The 24,776-nt window shown below is 36.9% G+C and overlaps 1 protein-coding gene across 2 annotated transcripts in view; it reads right to left on the reverse strand.

Annotated features, from left to right (window-relative positions):
- The window catches only part of LOC145993881 (mediator of RNA polymerase II transcription subunit 12-like), a 224,189-nt gene that overhangs the window by 25,213 nt on the left and 174,200 nt on the right, over positions 1-24,776 (reverse strand). For both annotated transcript variants that reach the window (XM_083129754.1, XM_083129753.1), the window contains 6 exons: positions 23,517-23,646; positions 20,221-20,388; positions 18,815-19,057; positions 7,467-7,607; positions 6,258-6,381; positions 4,693-4,837 (listed from right to left, as the gene is read on the reverse strand). In XM_083129754.1, the coding sequence (XP_082985880.1) occupies positions 4,693-4,837; positions 6,258-6,381; positions 7,467-7,607; positions 18,815-19,057; positions 20,221-20,388; positions 23,517-23,646 (951 nt within the window). The remainder of the gene's footprint in view (positions 1-4,692; positions 4,838-6,257; positions 6,382-7,466; positions 7,608-18,814; positions 19,058-20,220; positions 20,389-23,516; positions 23,647-24,776) is intronic.

Here is a 24,776-nt window from a genome sequence, read left to right on the forward strand (position 1 = left end):
GGGACTTTGATTCCCATCTCGATCACGTGAGATTGGTCTTGACAAGGTTGAGGGAGGCAGGTTTTACTTTAAAAATTGGTAAGTGCAGATTTGTAGTACAGGAGTTGAAATTTTTGGGACACATTATTACAACCGAAGGATATCACAAAGGTTCTTCTTATGTAGAAAGCATTCTACAGTTGCCTAAGCCTGACAATTTAAAGCAACTGCAAAGGGTACTTGGGTGCTTTAATTGGCTTAGTAAATTTATTCAAAATTATTCGTTGATAGCCCATCCATTGTATGAACTTTTGAAGCAGAAGTCGAAATGGACTTGGACTGATCAAGCCAGTAGGGCATTTGAAAAATTGAAGGAGTTAGTCAAAAGGGAAGTAACGATATACTATCCTAATTTTGAGAAAAGGTTTTACATACAAACAGATGCCTCATTAATAGGCATAGGGGGTTATTGCTATCAATTGGAAGAAGGAGTAGTCAGACCCTTAGGATTTGTCAGTAGAGTACTAAAGCAGTATGAAAAATCTTATACCTCTACTGAAGTAGAAGTATTGGCTATTATATACACCATTTCAAAATTTTCGTCATTTCTTAAGGGAAGGCAGTTCGTGGTGGTAACTGACCACAAGTCACTTACATGGCTTGAAACAGCCCACACTTGGAACGCGAGATTAACTCGATGGTTCATCCAGATTCAAGAATATTCATTCGAAGTAGAGTACTGTAAAGGTTCTGATAATATTCTAGCAGATACCTTGAGCCGTAGTTTTCCATGTGTTTCCTATTCTCGGTTTCGAGTGAATTATTCTTCTGCCTTGGTCATGGGAATGCCTATAGTTTCAAAGGAGGAACTGGTAATATCTCAAAAGGAGGACTTGTGTTTAAATGAGATTATTTCGCATTTGTCTGGTGAATTGCAGACTAAGTCTCCTCGTTCAAGATCGTGGGATCGAATTTACGTTTTGGAGGAAGAAATTTTATACATACGGGATTTCCATGATCAAGATAAATTGAGGATCTGTATCCCAGTGAGTTTGATTGGTAAAATCTTAATCCATTGCCATGACAATTCAGGTCACTTTGGGGCCGCTAAAACTCTAGCTTTAATATACAATATATTTTATTGGAAGAACATGAAGGGCAATGTTAAAGATTATGTTAAAAATTGTGAAGTGTGTGAACGAACCAAGCCTAACAAGCACCCGTCCAAGTTTGTTGCGAAATCGCATCATATTGATAGACCAGGACATACTTTGTTTTTGGACCTTCAAGGACCTTTTGCTTCTGGTCCAAAAAAGGAAAGGTTCTTGTTTACTGTATTAGACGCGGCTTCACGTTATTTGGTGGCTTATCCAATCGTCAATAGCACGGCCAACACAATTGTGAATAAAATGATCAAGTGTTATTTTGTCCATCTTGGGGTTCCTAAAAAAGTAGTCACTGACAATGGACCTCAGTTTAAATCCAAGAATTTTCAAAATGCTATGAAATTTTGGGGGGTTCATGTGACTTACACGCCGACCTACCACCCCTCTTCCAACTTGGTGGAGCGCTATCATAGCGAATTGAACAGACTCATGCGCGTGATATGCTCATCCGATCATGCAAAATGGCATCGAAGTATTGAACATGCTTTGTTTTTGTTGAATAACTCTGTGTCCTGTCAAACGGGCTTTGCTCCTTCGGAGTTAAGACTGAACGTATCGAGAACATTGATAGACTTCCAATCTTTAATGGATCGTTCGGGAAATTGCTCTTGGGATTCGAAACTATTAATGGCGGAACTGCTGAGTTCGTCTCGAAGACGAAATAAGCTTAATCGAGCAAACGAGAAAGGGAACGATAGACCGGAAATAAGAGAGGGAAGTTTGGTTTTCATTAAGAATTTTGCACCTGGCAACCTCGGGGATAAAGTTATCAAGAAATATTGTAATCTCTATTTGGGTCCATATATATGCATTGAAAATAAGCGTAACTCCACGGTCACCTTACTTGACTGCATGACGGGGGAAAAATTAGATAATCACTCTATACAGAATTGCAAACTTTGGAATTGTACTAAGGATAAATTAGAATTTTGGGTAAATAAAGTCTTGGATATGGGTATAAAGGAAATTGCTGATATTGAGTCTAGTCTCTTACAGCTGTGCAAGCAAGGACATTCTGGGAATGGTGATCACTAGGTAACAAGGTGTCCTTTGTAGACTAGACCTGTTGGTTAGAAGGCCAAGTGAAGTTAAACCAGCGGCGGACCGATTTGTCAAGTAGGTTTGACTTTGCGGCGGGCCGACACGTGGTGGTAAACTATTCCAAATAGGGGTGCTTGGATTGCTAATTGTGGGAGTACGTGAGTGAACACAAATTGTTCCTTTCATGGAAATAAGGGTATTGATAAGTTAGTGGAGGAAATGCATAGGTTATTGAATTGGGTTTGGCAATTGTTGAAAGGATCACGCCTAATTTATTGGCTTTGTGCCAATCTGAAGATTATAAATAAAATGATGCTAGAGGATAATGGTTAGGAGTAAAGGAACTTATATCCGTTACTTGGGCCAAGTATAGTTAAACTAGCGGCGGGCTCTTTTGTCAAGTGGGTGCAACCTTACAGCGGGCTAGCTTGTAAATGGATGTCCTACTCCTGAGTCAGTATGCACAGAGTATGCATGGATGAAGTGACCAGTGTGAACTGAGAATTCCCACTCTCTGAGAAGATCTCAAATGAATAGACTGTGCAATGAGTAATGTTGGTGTAAATAAGGTAACTTAATCATTATGTTTTGTATATACTGTTGTTCTATATTAGAGTGCTCTGTTCATTTATATTGTGTGAGGTGTTTTGTATGGGTTCTGCCCTTGTTGGGCGCCATTTATAACGAATATTGTTATAAACACTATTTAAAATGCAGACTGTATTTATTATTTTATAATTCATTATTTTATAATTCATGTCAAAAGTGTAGGTAATTTTCATATGACTCGATGTGAATAGTTTACGTGTTGTTTGAATGAGTACAGTATTTACTCACTAGGTGGCAGTAGCCTGCAGCGCTGTCGCAAATAGTTTGATTTTTGCTCAATAGATGGGCTTTGCGGTTTCTCTGTGTGTAGATGTTGTGTATTGGTATGTAAAATTAAGGCTGATTACTTCATTTTTTTTATTTTTGGTTATCGAGATAACTGGTACGGCAAAGCGATAATTATGTAACTAATTGAAAGATTATGTCTTTAATGTGAGCTTAAATTGAAAGAAGGTGATTGACTTCAATGAGACTTAGTGTGCATAAAATCTCTCAGGAATAAAAGAAGAAGAAAAAAGTGATGACCGGAACTGGAATTTTTGAAGAAAAAAAAAGGGAACTGGCAAAAAAGATGGAGAACGAGGAAGTGGCAAGCAAATACGAACGGTGAAGAATCAAATGATATCGGATTTGTAAAGATAGTACAAGCTATTATTGATATCAAGTTCTAAGCGCAAGAGTTCGGGAAATACGGACATGAACATGTAACGAGACGAACGATTGTCAGATTGCAGGATACGTGAAATTCACTGCCGGCTGTCAGAGTCACATGGTTTGTATTCGGAACTATAATGTAAGTACCAAATTCTTCTAGTATTGAAGTGACAACTAGATGGTTGTTGAAGAAGCTTTGAAACACAACGTTTCAGTCATTGAAGCATGCTTGCATTGGTGTTATGGCCATTATATGGGAACTTCTCGAGTCACGAACCTAGGAATATAACAAAGGATGTGGCTTCGTCATATTGAAAACAATTCGATTACGGGAATTTGCTGAACGATAATATTTGAAAGGGATATGAATATGGACCTATAATGTGAATAAAATTAACATTTCATATTTCTTAATTGTAAAAGTGAATTGTTGTGATTGTCACTCCAGGTCATGTGACCTTTTCTAAAACATATGAGTAACCTATAGTTGAAGTGTGGAATCTATCACCGCTGTTATCAGCTTTAATGTGTTAAACAAGCTGTTTGAAGACATGTTTTCATAAATTAGTTAAACTTGAAATCTATCCATTTTTTTTTTTTATTTTGTTTAATTTTCCTATTGCAAAGGAAATCATGTCTGAAAGTGATCATTATTTTATTTCTTGCTATGTTAATAAATGTGCTTTTCGAAACCGTGGTGTTACACATTCACCTAAATAATTTATCAGTGTAAAGAGATTTAATAATTTGTGTGCTAATCAATGTCTTCTCTTCCAGGAGGGGGGGAATTCAGGTTCACACTGATCATAATTAATTATCCTCTTTAGAAATAAACAGAAATCTTCATAGATTATCAACTTAGAGTGATTTGCAAAAAATCGTTGGTATTGACAATTTAATTAAAGAATAATTAAGGAATTGCACACGTGTGAGATATATGTATAGGGTGTCCCAGATAGTAATGATAGATTAAAGTTAAGGTTCAGTTGGATTGGCAGGTTGTGTAAATTTCACGTTTAATACTTTAAATTTTGGAAAATATTCAGCGGTGGCTCACTTGTCATAGCTACCTATGCTACTGGCGAGGCGAATAGGGACGGGTTTGTCGGTTCGGTATTTAGTTGGAAGTTAAGGGGCAAGTTTGGGGAAACAGATAGGAGTTCCTTATCACGCGGTAGAATATTGGATAAACCCTCCACCGTTAGTTCGTCTCAACATGAATCAACTAAAAACAATATCATACCTTATGAACTGCTGCCTCTGCATGGTGGGGAATGGAGGTTGCTGCTGTCCCATAAACGGAGCAGATGCATGTCCTCTTGCTCTGAGCATGTGGGACAGAGCTTGTTTTGACTGATTCATGGGTCGCTCGAATCGTGGACCGCCCACTGGAAAAATAAAATAAACAACTATAAATATCTACATCCTGGTAATAATACTATTAAAAATTAAAACAATTCACTGGTTAGAGAAAAAATATTTCTACACAACAAACAACAAACATTTCCTCCCCCTCTGTGCATGCGCCTTCAAGTCTGCGGGAGAAATGCCCATCTTTCCTTGAAGGCGACAGATAGAGCTTGTCAACCATGTGCATAGTGTTACTCAATTATTTTTGTAACAAATTTAATGGCATGGGGAGACTTATTTATTGAACAACCCTCATAACATTATAAGTTTTCCAAAATATTAATAATTTCATATGAGATAATAATTTAATCACAATATCCATTTCTATCCATAACCTTGTTTATAAAAATAAAAAAAAATGCATTTTGCATAAATTTCGGCAATTGTTTTTAGTGTGCATAATCATTCCTCACATTCTCTCTCAACTTCTCATTGACCAAGGTTGGTTGTAAGAGCAGCCTAGGAGGCTGAAATATGCCTGCTTTAATAAAGACTATTATCTGAATGTTAGTGACAAAGGTTCTACATTAGCATGCAATGTTAATTGGAATATTATCCATTGAGCAGTGCTTTTAACTAGACCATCTACTTCACGGAACACTGGTTAGTGTGCCAGGTTTGTAATAAAATCAGAGGTCTGTCGTAGGTTCGATCCCCACCACAAGCTAAACAAAATTTGTTCACCTGACAAAGAGAGAAAAGGTGTTCTCGAAATATACTGTTAGAATAAATACAGCGGAACCCTGATTTTACGTTCCTCGGTCTTACATTTTCTCACATTATACATTCAATGTTGATGGTTGATTGATTGAATGAATTTAAAATTTTGGGTGCGTTAGCACTTATGCTATTTTGCACCCATCACATGCAGGGTCTAGCCCCTTACCTTATCTAAAATGAAACTAATAACACAACTGTAATGTCGGAGACTAAAATATCTGACTTCAGTTAAAAGCTGAGGCTGTAAAGAGGCACTCAGGACAAACAAGGACAACACAGACACAATCCTCCGAAGATTATACTGGCCGTAGATCCAGATGCCAGAGCCTAGTCAGTCTGCAATATGCAGTTCAGGGTGTACTATGTGGAAGTGAGGTTGACAATTGGGTGTACTATGTGGAAGTGTCACCCCTTACACCCCTCAATGTTGATGTTCCCAACAGCAAAATGTTATAAAATTTTCCTTGATTTTAAGTTTCACCTCATTTTCAATTTTGTCTCCTGAAAAACGTAAAATCTAGGTTTCTCTGTATAGATAAAAGCACTAGACAACGGATAATGTCCAATTAATATTGCATGTTGATTATTATTGTTGTTATTATTGTAAACACTATCCATGCAATATTTATCCTAAATTGAAACAAGACAAGAGCTTTCTGTAAAGGCACATGAACCAACCTGGAGGTAGTTGCTGTGAGTAGTAAGGTGGCTGCTGTTGCTGCTGTCCATATGGCCACTGTGGCTGGGAAGGGTAGATTCCCTGATTCTGGTAGTTCATGTGGGGCTGCACCTGTGGCTGTTGCTGCAGAAAATCAAACATTACATATTAAGATGACTATTGTAGGCAAAATTTAGGAAACATCACACCTTATAAATAACGCCTGGATTTGTAAGTATCGGAAACATGCAAAATATTTACACAAATATGTAGACTAATCACTGAAATCTGTCAAAATTATGGAATAATATTTTTGTGGTCTTTGGTCCTGTGCTATTTTTTAGGTTTAAGTGTATTTCTTGAAAATTCCACCAGGACCACTACTTGAACTGATGATCTGCAGTCACTATTCAGCAGGAATTATATTTGAATAATAAAACAGTAGTGAAGAATAAAGCACACACGAAACCTTGATTTTTGTTGTGGATTAATTGAAAGTAAGGTGACAGACCTGCCACAAGCTAACAAAAAATACAGGAATTTTAGAGAAATCACATTTACAACGTTTGTCCCATAAATATATCTGCATTACTCAAAGAAGACTAGAGAAATGGTGTATATATACACACTGCACTTTATGAGAAATGTGGACTCTAAATGGAAAACATGTAATATAGCGATTTTTTTATTTTAAATGTGCAACTTGAAATTCACGTACATTGCTCCTAACATTGTAACATACCCATATGAAGAAAAAATATATATGTAGAATTACATACAAATCCAAGCCCTTCTTTTAACTTTATATTGAAGTTTGTTTTCAAAACAATTTAACATACAAAAAGTTGATATTTCACGTCATATTTTTTTTTAACACATCAACAGTCCAAACACATACCTTACTGCAGTTTTCTTACATACTTTTTGGATCTACCTAGATCATTATCCAAGGATAAAAACATTTCTAGAAACATAGTATTACAGTTAAAACAAAGATAAAATTGGCCAGACATTTCCCACACTCTGGAGATGCCACAAACATTTTCATGCAGAAGATATGATCATGTATGAAAATTTCATACAAGAACTTCAAGAATGATGAGGATAATACCTAGGTACATTACATCATATCTATATTATTGTGTGTGTGTGTTTAGTCAAAATTTTAAAATTAAGAGTTGCTTCTCTGCCTCCTGAGAATCATTACAAAGTATATGTTATTCTATTACCTGCACCGGAGTCATCGGTCCCATAATTGGTTGGCCATTTGGAGTCTTCTTCTTTCTCCTGTTTGCAGCTGCTTTGGCACGCTTCAACCCCCTTGGAGACTGATCCGAATTGGGAGTGTCTGCCTTTATTTCTTCCTTCAACTGAAAAGACAAACTCTTATGTAACATTTAAGCATTTACATTTGATACACACCAGTTGATAATCAAAGTGGTGTGCGTAAAAAAAAAAATAGTAGTAAGTAAGTAAGTTTATGGATACTCTCAGACTTGAGAGTATCCATACTACATCTTACTAACTAAGACAATAGGTTAGGAAATTGAAGTTTAGCTCTAAGTTGCTGCAAAGATATAAATATAAAAATTAATCACTTGTCACAAATTTGATTTTTTTAAACTTATATTTAAAATGTGTGAATGAAAATAATATTTAAAATGTGTGAATGAAAATAATGTCCCCTTCACCAAGACAGAAGACAGTACAGGTTTATGGGTATGAACCCCCTGTCTACAATAAAGTTATTCGGCCCTAGTCAATACCTTTCCTGAGTGAAATATCTTGGCAATTACGCTAATGAACATTTTTGTTAATGCTGTGCTAACACTGTGTGGCAGATGTGTATTTTGTGATTAGGTGACAATCGTTTGTATAAGAGTTGGGAAGATATTAACATTTTTGCTGATATTGATGAAGTTAAAAAAAGGTAAAAAAAAAAGGTAAAGTTCTCCCCTGTGCTTAGCGCCACGCCATGAAGGCGTATAGGGGGTGTGGGGGTAATGCCCACACTTTCTTGATCCGGTTGTGAGTGGGGGTGATTTGATCAGCATCACACCCCTGACTGCCTTTACCCCCCAGGGTTTCCCCCATGTCATTCGATGCTGGGTGGGCACCGCGGCTGCTTCCAAACGTTAGAAAAGTTCCCGGATTTGAACCGGCCGGAGTGATGAAGTTGAAATATAAAACTTACTAATACCAAACTAATGTGTGAAAAACAGTCAGATCTTCATGAATGCCAACTGAGAGGTATGTAGGACTGAGATATTGTATCTGGTCTCCCATGTGTTCTGATTCTGCGCGGCCTACGTTAATATTACATTCTAATACAATTCTATTTCATTGCAGGCTTTTTTATCAGTGTGAAGCCACATGCAACTGACATTCTTTTCACACTTTGTAACTGCAAATTGGCACAAGTTGGCAGCCAGTTTTCTCTTGGTTGCGTTTATAAAACACATTGAATAATTTGGCATAAACATCTTTATCCCACCTCATCCCACAAATTTTGGAAGTCAAATGGAAGAAACACATATCATTGCAACTCAGCTCAAAACAGCAGCGTATGAACCTGCTTGTATAACAATCCCCATAATTCAGTAAATCAATTCATACTCTACCCACAGGAAGTACATACCTTGATGATATGTAGAATATGTGCAACAGAAGCCCATACAGATAATGTTCTGATAATTCAACACAAGTCTTAATGGATGAAACTGTGTGTGAAAAGTCTGTGAAATGGCATTTGGCAAATGTATTGGTTTTGTCGAATTTAAATCTTGATCTATGTTAACACCAGGAAAGAACTATCTGCATTTTGTGGCAGCCCCATCATTGTTCTACAGGGAACTAGTGGTTTAATTTTTTGCCGCCCAAGGCCTTTTTCACATGTAAGCCTCTCTGTCCCGAGCCGATTTTGAGCAAAATGCAGAGTTTCAATTAAATGAGTGTAGATCGGAGGCTAATTGCCCTAGAGAGATGAGTTATATACCGTTGTACGCGGAATGAACCAGAGATTCAGACTATATGAAATTTCTGCAAATTCGGCATATATGTGGTGGGGGGAGGGGGCTAACTCTCAAAATTCCAAAATTTCGGGAAAAAAAATTGTTCCCCCACCCTCCCCTCAAGCAAAAAGTACATGACAGTGTCGACACACACATGGAAATGATCGCTAACATGTAAGGAACACATAAATATTTGCATTATTATCATATGACCAATGTAACTTGAGTTATACCCCAAAACGAATTGTCGGCACGCCACTGATTCAAGCTTCAAAATGCAGCGGTACCTTGAAATGACTTTAGCTCAGACACTATTTGCCCTGGAGATATGAACGATATACCGTTGTACGCAGAATGAATCACAGATTCAGACGATATATAATTTATGCACATTTGGCACACATATGGAGGGGGAAAGGGGGGAAATCCCCTGAAAATATATTTTTTTAAATGGGGTTTCTCCTTCCCGCCCCCCCCCCCCCAAAAGGATATGAAAAGTTCAAAATGCACATAGAAATTATCACTGACATGTAAGGAACACAAAAATATTTGCATTATTATCATATGACCAATGTAACTTGAGTTGTACCCCCAAAAGCAATGGTTCACTGATTCAAGCTTCAAAATGCAGTTACATTTAAATGACTATAGCTCAGAAACTAAATGCCCTAGAGATATGAAAGATATACCGTTGTACGCAGAATGAATCACAGATTCAGACGATATATAATTTATGCACATTCGGCATACATATGGAGGGGAAAGGGGTGAAATCCCCTCAAAAATACTTTTCTCTAAAAAAATGGTGTTTCCCCCGCCCCCGAAAAAAATGTCAAAATGCACAAAATGCAAAATTTATGCAAATTTGGCATATATATGGAGGGGGAAGGGAGAAAACCCCCCAAAAATATTTTAATAAATTGTCACTTCACCCAAAAAATGTCCTTGCACTTGGGCACAAAACGACACCTATGCACAACATTCACGGACGAAAAGCTAGAACGTAGTGAAAAATGAGCGCCAATTCTTGCAGCTGCTTGAAATTCTATTTTTAGACAATGCTGGGTAACCCCTGTTGCCACTTGTGCTAAAAAAATACAAAGGTTTCCTTCAGTGCACTTCGAAATTCCATTCTCACAATGCAGATTCAACAACCAGTCTTCCCCCTCCCCTACCCCCTGTTTGCACCCTCACAGAAAATTTTCATTTTGACATCGGATACTGATAAACAAGCGTCCTTCGAATGCAATTAGCATGAGGGAGTGAAAAGCATTACTTTAGAACAACAAAGCCGGTCTTCCTTTGTCAGCAAAAATTTGACGTTGAAAAGAGAAGTACCTTTTCCTGCCTTTTCCCCTCCATTTTCATGAAGACAAAAAAAATGCAAAAAAACTATTTCTGTTAAATACATGTGTTAGGAACAATATAAAAAATAAAATCAAAATTCTAGCCAAAAATAGAAAAGTTATAACGTAAAAACTACGACCTTGACACAGTGTCTCGATCGAGACGCTTGGGACAGTGAGGGTTACATTTGGGTATCTCGTTCGAGATGCTTGGGCAGCAAAAGGTTAAAGGCTCTGCTTTCAGGTAGGAATTTCGATTTTTGTCCCCATTTTCAGAATTCTGGCCCACTGTGCACTCTGGGGGTTATACAATCAGCACCATGCTCTGGCCACCTTTACCTCACAGGTACCCATTTTAATAGTGTGGGCATACCCAAGAACCACTTTATGCAGAGACATTGTCTGAAAATCCCAGAGATCATCTACACTAAGGATCGAACCTGGGTCTCCCCTATAACAGTCTGATATCCAGTGATCAGAACGCTACATTTTAAAAGTAGCTTCGCTACAGATACCGCTACTTCTCCAAAATGTAGCTTCGCTACAGCTACAACTACATTTACTAAAAAGTAGCTCGCTACGCTACTCATGTGCGCTACTCGCTACTTTGCTACTTTTGCGCTATTTCTGCATAAGAAAAAAAAACTTGAAACAAGGACATGGATATTCAAAATAAGCCCCTAGTATGATAGTTGTACTTACTGGAAAATACGATCGTAGATCGTTATACGACCGTAATTCGTTAGATGTTTGCTCTAACTTTGCGGATAGCTGGGGGGGATGCTTAATTGGTATAACTAAATGAGCGACAGGTGGAGATATGCTTTATGTAAGATTCCTGTTGGGAATGCTTCCCTGAAGGCACAGTGGAAATTTTGTCACCTTGTAATCAAATGGTCCCAAGTTAGATACCTGGCGGAGGCACTAGTGGTTCAGATCCAGTCTGGATTAGCTTGTCTCTGTGCATAAAGTCAACTCAAAACAAAAACTAGGAAAAACACCTAGTTGGGAGGATGGATTCTCCTGCTCCTCCATTCCCCACATTGCTCATCATCATCATTCACCATTCTTCCTCATTCTCACAATTAGCCAAAAGTGGCAGAAAGCGACTCTAGGTAAGATAATAACAAAATAAACCATTCATCCTCATTGCCATGATTAGCAAAAGGTACAGAAAAGCGACGTAAAAGTAGAAGAATTACATACATTTGGAAACTGTACATATATTAACTAAAGAAAATTATCGTTTCTGCAGAAAAGTCAATATCTCGTACATACTTTTTACAATATCATAAAATATATTGAGGAAAGTGGTGTGTAAACTCGAGTGTTGTAAACGTATTGCAATTTTAAAATTTCTGAAAAAAATATTATGTCGAAAATAATTGTAATTCCAGAAAGTGTATTTCTATCATTATTGTAACAATAATTTCTTGCTGGTGAGATCCTATATGCTAACAGTGATTAATGCTGAACCATTGATTGCTGGCACTATTGCTTTGTCATTGTAGTGAAGACTGGATTGCTCGTTTTTGCGCTGCAAGTTGTGTTTTACACAGAGATTAATGACATTTACCTGCTTCTTACACCATGGATATCAACAGGACTTGTTCCTGGGCTGGCGCAAATGAGGCGTTCTTTTAGGGCTGCCACAAACGAGGCATGTTTCTCCCCAAAATAGCGATGCAGCTAAAATAACGTAGCCGTTAGCCAGAATATATTCATATATGCCAGTTCAGTTTAGTTATCTGTAGATTTACTCTATACTAATGAAATATATTACGCAGATACCTATAATCTGAGATATCTAGATATTTATAATCTAGATTATAAGTATTTCCATGTAATAGACTGTCTTTATGAACCTCCTCCAAAAGTAAACGTTATTGTCGATTTTTTTTAACGCTGTGGTCACTTTCAAAAATTTCCTCATAATGCAGAGAAGAAATGTAGCTGTAGCGAAATTTTCCCTACAGCTACAGGAATTTTGTAGCTTCGCTACAGCTACAGCTACAATTTTCAAAATGTAGCGCCGCTACAGATACCGCTACGAATTTTGTAGCTAGCTACAGTAGCGACGCTACAAGTAGCGTGCTACTTCCGACCACTGCTGATATCCTACCGAATGGACCACCATAGCTCCTCTACTGATAAGGCACTGATATAAATTTAAAACTATTTTTAACTTATATTATACTGAACCAATATGTCCTGTCCTCAAATTTTCATTATCATCATTAATCAATGAGCTTTTGAAATTAGTTTATTTCAAAGTGCATTATTTCTATCAAAATGAAGAAATGCACCCATTCTACACAAATACAATCAAGGCACACTGCTTACAATCAGCTTAAGGACACTTCACGTATATTGTTTAATGCAAAGTTTTGCCTGTGCAGTTCAAAAAGTTGTTCTGGTGTGTCCACACAGTGCAGTTTTTAGCATCGTCTTACATATTCAGTTTCATGAAATCCATCATGGAGGCAGTGTTATTCTGGTCAATTTGTGCAATTTCTCTTGTTAAAAGAAAGCAAATAGTATCTTCATTGCAAGAAAAATTCAACATAATCCAGACTCAAATTTTGTGTTATGTGAGTTACTTTGTGAATTGTCTGTTGAACCTGAAGACTAGTGAAATTACTTACAAAATACATTGAAGCATACAATCATTTATTGTAGTCAGATGGTCGGTCAAAGAACATGAGAATAAAATGACCATAACATTTCTTGTAAATATCCTTGTCCTCACTCAGGGTGGCTACTCTAGGACCATGATAAAAATCAAGTATAATTCCCGGTTTTCAAGGAGATGTTTACTCTATTTCAACCTTACATATTACCGTCTCTCAACATCCCCACACAAATATCTTAATAATATAAAGGGTCTATGTGATTCCAACAATCAAAAAATCTGATTCAATTAAACGGTATACGTAATATAATTAAAATATTTAATTTAAGGTGCTCAGGTTCTATTTACAATCAGATGTGCAACCACGAATTTTTGACTGGGGGGGGGGGAAGTACCAGAATAAACAGACTAATAATAATAATAATAATAATAATAATAGTGTTAATAATAATGTTATTATTAACATTATTATTATTGATTTGCTTTATTTTACTTCGCTTCTTGTGCCACTTTTGGCTAATTTGCAAAATATGATGAAATTGATAAATGGACATCCATGTCCAAGCTGGGATTGTTACGTATCCAATAGGACGAAATAATGTAAATAGTTTGCAAAAGCGGAATAGAGATGGCAGCACCAGGCATGCAAGATTAAGAATTAACATAATATATGTGAATAACTTTATAAATAAGAACAAAGCAGATTGGAAAGATGAAAAATAATAGAATCCACAGAGCATTCCCTGACATTCGCTACGAGACTCAGCGGCAAGCGGCCCGGCGTCAGCGCTTGTATTTCCCAGTGAACGGGGTCCGCAACAGTCGCTAGAGTTGGCTATTAAAATTACAGTTTTCATATTGTGTACTAACCTTGGCTACAGAAGGTGTTGAAAATGATGTCCCCCTGCTGCAACACATTCCTGGTATCTCCAAAGGAAATTGGCACTTACACGTGCAAGTTCGTCTACTATAATTCTCCCGATTTCTCATACAATACTCTCTTTCAACTGGTGTGCGGATTGTCTTTGTATACTTTATTTTTTGGATTTAAGAATTTTAGCGGCTCTAAATGCTGTGGTTTTTGAAACACCAGTTTCTTCCACTTTTATTCAGAACTGACCCTGTTACTCTAAACTTTTTTACGAGTTTTAATATAGTGGTTCTATGTGGAACGGGAACGCCAGGAAATTTTATTGCAAAATGTCTTCGCACTTCTCCACAATTCATCTTTCCGAAGTAACACTCGACAAGATAAATCCTTTGTTGTAATGTAAACTTTTGTGGTGCCATATTAAGCCACAATCTTCAACACACGGACAAGACACAACACAACTTCCGAGGGAGGATTATACTGGCGTCAGTCTGCAATGTCAACAGAAAGGGAAAGAGAGCGAAAAAAAACCAGACTGTAGCGTGTGACTGTCGCGGACCCTGTTCACAGGGAAAGACAATCGCTGATGCCGGGCCGCTTGCCACCGAGTCTTGTAGCGGATGTCAGGGAATTCTCTGTACTATAAGAAGATAAAGAATAAATATAAAAGAAATAAATTAATCGATAAATCAAACCAGTGATCATATGTAAATTGATCAGAAAACTAAAGAAGTCAAAGCACTGATACAAATTTGTGTCTTGAACAGATCTTGAATCTGTCTGATTTGATTTACCTTTCCAATAGTGGAAATTTTGTTTACGTCAGTGGCGGCATGTTCCAGTCGATGCCCAAAAGCACTATTGGTTGCACGTTTCAGCCGTGGCACCTACTTGGATGCGCGTGTCAGTCGTTTTGGTGCCAAGTACACCCTAGGTTGCACATATTTAGTGTTGGCACGTTCCAATCGCAGCCACAAGGGAGGACATTAGAGATATTCCCAAAGCCTAAGGGAAAAAAGCTGTAAGAAGGATAAAGTAATCCCCGAATTGTAGAAAAGAATATAAAAAGACGTTAAAAACTGTACTTACGTATGTGTGTATAATGTTCCTACATGCATACGTAAGTACAGTTTTTAACGTTAATCTTTTAATGTCTCTTTATATTCTGGAATTGTGAGTAATACACACCAAACCTATAAAATGCTGTCGTAGAAAGGCGGAAATAGAAGAAAATTAAGAAGAATGTCCATATCCAAACCATCTAAGAAACAGGACGTCCAGATCCCGATATTCCATTAAAAAGGAAGTCCAGATCCAGATCATCCACTAAGAAGGAAGTCCAGGTCCAAATCGTCCATTAAGAAGGAAGTCCATATAGAAGAATACTCAAAAACATATTGAGATGCAAATTGACTGTTAATGAAAATTACACAAGAATGTAGCTTATCATGTAAATATTCTGGTTCCCTGTATCCTGTGTTTGAATAATATATACATTTAAAAGCCTCCATTAGAAGGCATCCTGTCTGGTTTCGTTGTCTACAAAGAACCATACCCTGAGATATTCTAGCTGAGATTTAAAATTAAGATTTATGTACCTTGCACCAAATGGAGGTAGCAGGATTCAAACCCGGGACCAACATCGTTGTTGTTGTTATTATTTTGTTAATATTATTATTATTAGTAGTAGTTGTAGTAGTAGTAGTAGTATCAAAGATGTTATCATCCTCGTCAAAATTTGATGCACTGTTTTCGCAGACACTTCTGGAAACTCTTTGGCGAGTTCAGATATTGTGAACCGGCAATTAAAACGCACTTTCTCGTTAATGCGTTCCACCAGATCGTCCGTCTGAACACTAGGTCTTCCGCTACGCTCATCGTCATGGACATTTGAACGCCCTTCCTGAAACTCTATGCACCATTGCCTGACTTTCCTTTACTCATCACTGTCGGTCCATAAATGGCACACAATTCCCGATGGATGTCAGCTGCATTCTGTACTTTGGCGTTCAGAAATCGTATGACAGATCTCACTTCACATTTGGCGGGATTTTGTATTACGGCAGCCATTTCACCTTACTGCTACTCGCATGTACGCAACCCCACTCTGACGATTCTATCTCTGTTGCAAGCACAGAATACTAGGGCATGCTCCTGCACATGCTCAACTTCATCAGTGTTGCCAACCCCACGTAAAAAATTAGCGGTCCTTTTTTTTGACATGCACCTTGTATATACTACATTACTTAAATACATTATACAACAAATTCATCCATCTCACAATAAACCAACAGTAAAAATTACATAAATTGACTCTCAAATGAACACGCTCCCTTTCCTCATGCATTTAAAACAAAATCATCAATTAAGACAAGTCTTATTTTTCTGTCTGGTAATTTACAATACAATACATTACAGAACAAATTTTTGAATCAGATTTTTTGCAGGCTGAAATCAATATTGATTTAATAGGGTGCAACTAATTTCACAGGATGCTAATGCATTCTCTCTTTTACAACTTTTGTGCCTCCCCGATGGTGTAGTGGTAACATCCGTCGGCTTGTGATTGGGGGGTCCCGGGTTCAATACCCGGTGCAGGCACATGGCACAGTGGATCTGATCCCACTTTAAACTGTAGGTCCAGTCCGGATTAGCCTTTCTGTGCATAAAGAGGCTTTAAAACCACAAATCAATCTCTCAATTTTACAACCTTTTTTTCATTTAAATCATTCGGCACCCAGGGATGATTCCAGCCGCCTGCTAGGCATGGTTATGAACTTGATAAGACTAAGACAAGTAGGAATTGCGAGTGAAGCGAGCAAGAAAATGTTACTAAAGTATTTTTATTTGCATAAAATGTAAAATTGTTGGCGGTAATTGCCCCTGCAGGTTCACTTGGCCATCAATGTTTGCCCCCCTTGCCCCTTGAACTCATTTCTGCCCAAGGTTGGGGAGGCAATGCCCCCTGCCCCCACCCCCTGTAGTTGCGCCACTGTTTACAATTTCACATAATCAGACTCGAAATACATCTACAAACACAAGTCACAGATGTTACAAGATGTACTAATCTACAAAAAATTGTTAATTGTCAAACTCAAATTTACTTAATCAACCTCAAGATATCTTGCAATAATCTTTTCCGATTGTTCTGGAAAGGACAGTAACAAAGTAACAGATTGAGAGAATTGTTTTATTTTTTACACAGCTTTCGTTGCCTTCCTAGATAAAAATGAAAGCTCAACTTTGAAAAACTTGCGTCAGGGCATTTATAAATAAATGTAAAATTTGAATAGAATTTGGATTAATAAAAGTTGTAATTTTTCACATCTACGGAGAAAAATTCAATTAGAATTCACGCAGAATTCCCGGTGAGTAGCCACCCTGTCACTCCAAGAATGGATTAATTACTTTGGCTCTTTTGCCAATGATATCGAGATGAGATAAGTTTTGAGTGTCTCTCACTCTTGTCCCGAGTTGTAAATTTGTTTCCTTCTCAGTCTCCACTCAAGTCTTGAAATATATAGCATAAACAACATATGTAACCGTGCAAATATCCACAGCTTATAAGGAAAAAACTTAAGACATTGAGGGAAACAACATTCTTTTCTCAAATTATTTCTCTGTTTGACACCCCTTTCCTTTTCGATGCTACAAATGTCTAAAAATGGGTTTTCTCATAAATATATGGAATATTGCAACACAGACTCACAATTGCCACTAATAAGTTGAATACACACAGAACTATATGACTTATCTACAAATAATCAGGTAGATATCTGCTTGGTAGGTCTGAAGGAGTTGCATAGTGAAATGTATTTTACAATCATCATATCAAAGTCTAAAATGAGAGAGAGACTCTCACGTACTATTTCGTTCTGGTCCAACAAGAAGTTGGAGAAAATAAGGTCAGACCAAAAATGTGAGAATGTGGCATTTCGTAGTGAAAATATTAAGTTAAGGAAAGAGAGTTTCCATTCTTCACTCACATTTGTTGATCTTATTTTTTTAAAAAAAACATTGTTGTTGTTTTCTTGCTGTTACAATTTCAGTATAAAACGGTCATTCAGCACTGTATCTGAAACCAAGTGAACCTGCAACTACAATCTAAGGAGAAATACCCTATAGATTTTGCCCAAAACAAGCTTGGAAAGTTCATGTAGAGTTCAATTAATTCCATCAGAAAGTCATGTGAATACTACCAAAAATCTGTCAATGTTGTTCAATAACAAACTAATCAATAAAACTAGAAGGCATCATTGTAACTCTGTAAAAAGTATTTTGGCACAAGTAACGAAGGGAAACTGAGTAACAGGTGCAGAAAAGTCAGAGGGAAGCATCTACATGCACAGACTTGCCAACACAGTCTGTGGAAAACTGTACATACGTGAAATTTGGAAATTTCGCACTTCCATGATGCACAATTTAATGGTTAAATCCTATTAATTTCGAAGATCCACTGTCCGTACCGTTTTGTGAATGAAGACAGTGGATCTTCGAAATTAATAGGATTCTAATCTGTAAAGTAAAGAAAATTAAAGGAGTTAAGGTGAAAATGCAAAACGTCGATGTGTCTTGAACCGAGGATCCCAACCCCATTCTGAACCAATTGTCCCCGTCATAAAACATACTCCATTTTTTTTAAAAAAAATTGCAGAATCTTCTGATCTACATGTAACATCTTGAACTGCTCAGGCAAAACATTGTGTGTGGACTTTACCATTTTCTCTGGAGGGGGTTCCAGATCCTCAGGTGGAAGTGGTGGTGGTTCCATAAAGTACGAAGATTGTTTCGACAACGAGTGGGTATGGTACTTGAGGAGACGGTGGGCATCTTCATACCAAAGAGGTTTGCGTTCAATTTTTATAGCTCCAAACCATGCCCAGGATATTGGAGCTGGACTTTTGAAGCCTTCCAGGAGATCCCATGGACTGACTCTTTGCTTCTCAGCAACTTGCAGCCCCTGAAATACACAAAATATTTATGCAGGTTACAGAAGATGGGATACAATAATTACACTGATACTTTTACAGATTCCTGCTGACAACAAGGCTTGAACATCGTAAGAGTTAGTTGTTCAGAATACTGATTAATATGAACATATAAAAATTCCATTTGCAATTACAGCACATCTATTTACTGAACTTGTATTTGTAACTTTCCCAAAGTATTATTGTTTCTTTATTTTAATAGATATAAGTATAGGTTAATTCTGTGTATTCAAAATTAGACATAAATATTACTGACCTATCCCATATCATGATGAAATTTGTATTTGTATGATCAAGTAAATGGAAATCAATCAATCCTGGAAACATATCAATTTCAAGCAATTTCTTAAATTTGTATAACCACAGTTGCTGATTATTAAAGATAAAATACAGATATTACTTATATGTGGCTTACAAGGTTCTTGTTAAAACCGACATTTCGAATCCGTCAAGGAGGATGAAGTATGAAGAAGCATCTGGCAATGGATTCAAAACATGGGTATTAACAAGAACCTTGCAAGTACCACTTACATAATATCTGTATTTTATCTTTAATTATCCTGGAAAATATGCTAAATACATAATTTTTAGTTAGTTTTGCAACATAATTTTGGGTAGAAATGATTTTATGATTAAAAGACTATCTAGTGTTGAAATTATACATATTTTAAAGCAAATCTCTAGTAGATTGCTATGATGTGGTTCAAATGGAAAATTTATACATTAAAATTTATAAATTTTCTGAACTACTTTCAATTGTTACAATTTTCAATAATTAGTGTCCATTCAAAGTGGTATTAACTAAGTCCTACTTACATATTAATATTTATAAATGTAATGAACAAATTGAAATTCTTACAATATTCAAGTATCAGTAAATGTGAAAATTAGTAATAGTATCGCAATTGTTATTACTTCTTGAGGTATACAATATCAAGATCACTATTACCGAAATCAACATATCATACATTACTAAAAATTAAAAAAAAAAAAATAGTAACACAATTCAAATTTATTGAATTATAAAACATACTCCTACTTGTGTTCATATCTGTTGTTGAAATGCTAGGAATAGGAATGAGAATTCTATGCAATCAGAAGTGAATATTTTGTTACAAAGTGCACAATATTTTACCTGCTTCTTGTCAATGCAATCAAAACCAGCAATCTTGTTTCCTTTTGTATCCGTAAGACATCCAACAGGCTCGCAAGCAACAATCTCACTCTGGTGTTTTGAAAGAGGAAGCAGCTGGCGTACGTGCTGGATAGATGGGGAAGTTCTGTCCCCCAGTTCCTGAAGGCACTGAAGGATAAGAAGATAAAAATTGTTATGAAGATACCATTTCATTAATTGAAAGCAGTATTTTCATAATTTCAGACTAAGATTAATGACAATTTTTGCTTTCACTAATCCATTTTGCCAAATCAAATTCACTAACTTTTCCTAGTTTTGCAAGCAATTTTGAAATACATTTCGAGAACACTTAATTAGCACTTCATGTTTCTGGGAGATAAACATGTGATAGCAAATAATTATGGTATACTGAAATGAGTACTCCCTTATCACAAAACTGTTTTTTAAAGAAGTTCTATTAATTTTGTTTGCCACTGGCACCATCCTCTTGGGAACTTAAGTGTTGCTTGGCAAGCTTCTGTTGTTCTTAGTTCTGTGGTATACCACTAGGTGCACTGCTGTTCCTTGGTGTCAACTGTTGTAGTATGGGGATTCAGTCATCTGTTGATGTTTAATTCGGGTGGGAAGTGCGTATTGGCACATGTTTACTTGATTTTCTCCTGTCAACCAGGGTGTGAGCTATATGTTTGGTACATATTTTCCTGATTTTGTGGTTGTTGTATCTGATGTGTTTGACAAGTATGGTGGTGAGCTGGGCTTTTTTTTCCATCCGTTAGGTGCTGCTGGACTTCTTTCATTAACGGACCTGCCAAAGTAATTTGCGAGGCATGCACACTAGCTGCATCGTGTACACCTGGGTTATCACAGGAGGGAAAGGAGAGGGAGTATCTTTGCGCTTGCTAACTTTGTCGGCTATTTTGGCAGTTGGTTTGTGAGGTCCATTAATGTTGTAAGAGTGGAGGGTTTTAGTTAGGTGGTTGGATGTGGTAGGATAATAGGGGAAAAAGCAAACTGAATTTTTTGTGCTGGGTGTTTGCTGCATGCAACAAATCTTCATGCACTCCAAAGATTAGCATACACATTTCAGCATCCAATTTCAGCAGGTTTCACATTCTTCACATTCAAGGAACAGTTTACAGACTACATTTTACATGTGGTGGTCTTCTCGATGTTTTTAGCATTTTAAACACACAGGATGATGCCTGTTGTTAGAATGTCTGCAAATGGCATCCATACCTTGCCAAAGAATCACCAAATTCTGCAAGCGTGCATCTTCACTGCAGTGCTAATACAGTATTTGAAAACAGAACAGAACACCCTTAGTGAATGAAGACAGTGAGCCTTCAAAATTAATCGGACAAAAACTATCCAATTGTGCAACACGGAAACACGAAACTTCACGTAGGTAAAGAACTTATTTTGTGGATATTTCCTCGTAATTAAATTTATTGAATTAAAGGAATACATATTTTGATTAAAAAAAATATTACGGAGATTTACTACTTTTCAAGAACAAATTAAAAAAGGCGGAAGAATAAAAATCACAATGTCACTGATAAAAACTGAGGGTGTAAAGGGACGCAGTTGGCCAAGACACTTGACAACACGCAGGGACTATATGGGTGTCTGTTTCAAAGTTCTTTTTCACTTTTTCATATCAGTTATCACAATTCAAACATTCTCAACGGAATGTGAAAAGAAAAAGAAACAATACTAAAGGTTTTCATCATGAAACCAGAACCTATTATTTTTCTCTAAAATGCTCGTTCCGAGATAAAAATTAACCTTTGCAAAGTAGGAAGATTGAACAGAATTCTCTTGTTACATCCTGCACTCTTGTATAGTGTTGGGCAATGTAAACATACCTTTGTACATTATGAAATAATGAAAATTTTCAAAATCACTTGATGAAAGCCTGTACAGTGGAATCTGAATTTTATGTTTTCAGAGAACTGCAGCTCTAACTTATAATGCAGGAAAATCTACAGGTTGGCCTAGAAAAAAGGCACGTGAAACTATTTGGTTTCCTTTTTTGGGGGCACCCTGTATTAGCCAGATAAATTTTATAATTACTTACGTGAAATTTAGAAATTTCGCACTTCCACATTGCACAATGTAATGATTAAATCCTATATATCCCAAATAGGAAGAGCACTACCCAATTTCAAGAGATACTACCTACCCAAACTTGCATCCCGTGGTGTCTACAAGACCACATGCTAATGCCACAACACCTACATTGGCAGACCCATCCGCACTGTCCAAGAACGGATTAATGAACACGTAAAAGATGTAAAAAAAGACACACCAAAATCAGGCCTTTCTCAACACCTCCACTCCACTAACCACACCATCTCCTCCATATCCACACTTCACGAAACCGGCTCTGTCATAGAAACCCATGCTATCATCCAACAGAAACCAGCACTGAACCTGGACAATGGACAAGCAGACCCGACTTGGCACCCCATCCTCAAAAAGATCCCCGACCACATACTCGACTCCCCTCAAGCCATGCGGGGAACAGGAACTGCACCGCACCGAGCAGCACGGCCCAGCCCCCAACCACCACCCGGCAGCACCACCTGACAACAGGAAGCACACGACACAAACCAGGATACACATGCCAGTGCCGCCGAATGGGAGAAATCACAACTACCACTGCCCGGGAACAAACAAAGCAGTGACGCGGTACGTTCTTCGCTTCAGACACCATACCCTTTTGTGAATGAAGACAGTGGATCTTTGAAATTAATAGGATTTAACCATTAAACTGTTTAATACGGAAGTGCAAAATTTCTAAATTTCACGTAGGTAATTTTAAACCGCGTTTACCGCATCCATCATGAAATTTTATAACATTTTGCTTCACTGAGATCACAAAGGAAAAGTGCATAAAGCAAGTAAATGTAAAAGCCTGGAAAATATATTCAGGATTTCTGCAACCCCCAATAAGGTTTAGAGTTCCTGTCATTAGTGCTGTTTGGATGTAAAGTATCGGGGGCAAATCAGAGCACTCTGTTCTTGTATATTTCAAGGCAATTTTCATAAGGAAAATTCCACTAAAGTCAAGAGTTATGTGGATTAATTATGGAGGTGAACAAACCTTTCAGGATCCTCATGGAATGTTTAAATTTACTACTGATTTAATGGAATCAATTAATAGAATGACTAAATTTCATAGTGATTCTTCATCAGAATCGGCAAAAAATTTATCTTTGTTCATATCAAACAAATAGCTTTTTAAAAAATTAAGTCATAGTGAAAACATAGAAGAGTGTTCAATGCAATTTTACCTTTTTCAATTTCTTCATAAGATTTTGATAATGCTTTTTGTTCTCTTCGCCTTTCTCTGACTGGGAGTCCGACACCAGCGTAGAATGGATCAGTGTAGCCAGCATATCCACTACAGTAGTAAACAGTTCACTGAAAAGAACAAGGCAATACATTGCAAAAATGTGCAATTATGTTGTCACTTGCAAATGTTCTTCACAGATAATAACAATTAAACACCAGGAAACAGCACCAGTAATATTAGAAGTATGGATTATCACGCAACATAATTAGGTACCAACATTTTATCTGTATCAGTATTGGTTTGATTTTAATTACCAGGGTTTGGAAGTTGATCAAGAATAACATTTTTTTTTTTAGGTCCTTGGAAACAATGCTAAACATAATAATATTTAATTTGCATTTTGTTATAAAGAGAAAATAAAATATTTACAGTGGAACCTCGATTTTACAATTTTGAAGGGACCAAGCTGAAAAAACTTAAAATGCAGGAAAATGTAAACTCGAGGAAAATTTTATAACATTTTGCTATGTTTGGATCATCATGCTTGAATGTATAATGCGGAAAAATGTAAAATCCGGGAACATAAAATCAGGGTTCCACTGTATGTTGCATTATTTGGTTTCTTGTACAATTTTTCAGAATTTTTAAGTTATTTATTGGTCTTCAATGTTTCATAGCAAGCCTCAAGCAAGTACATTTGTCACTTGGAAATGAACCTTTTGTGCAGTCATGGACACTTCTGGGTTGTAACGATCACATTGAAAGGTAATGAGATTGTTACAGCCCAGAAGTCTGTGAGTGTACTAGTGACATGACAAGCTGCACATGTTGCTTGTGTATCACCTCAATCTGTTGGTTGTGCATGCACAGTGAATGCTTTATTTAGATCACAAGATACCCCGTAATCACTTGTTTTTTTGTCACTTCAGTGTGAAACCCCCATGCCACATGTCACTGGTCGTTGACTCTTTGGTTACTTTAAAAAAAAAAAAGACAACAAAAACTGAAACTTATATTTTATTATGTAATTAACTTAATCAAGTAATTTTGGAGAATTTTAAGGTCATGGCAAGTGCACTTAAAAATCAAATTTGTAACAGTCAGGAAAAAACTATCAAATTTATTATGTTGGAAACACAAAACTTTGTATACACAATATTAAAACAGCATGTATCGCATTCATCATGAATTGGCATACTGTTTGTAATTATGGAGGATATTTGTGGATACACTGTACAGTTTGTAGCTTTATGAGGGA

Source organism: Lepisma saccharinum, chromosome 10, assembly GCF_977018435.1.
Source record: "Lepisma saccharinum chromosome 10, izLepSacc3.1, whole genome shotgun sequence".
NCBI classification, from domain to species: domain Eukaryota; kingdom Metazoa; phylum Arthropoda; class Insecta; order Zygentoma; family Lepismatidae; genus Lepisma; species Lepisma saccharinum.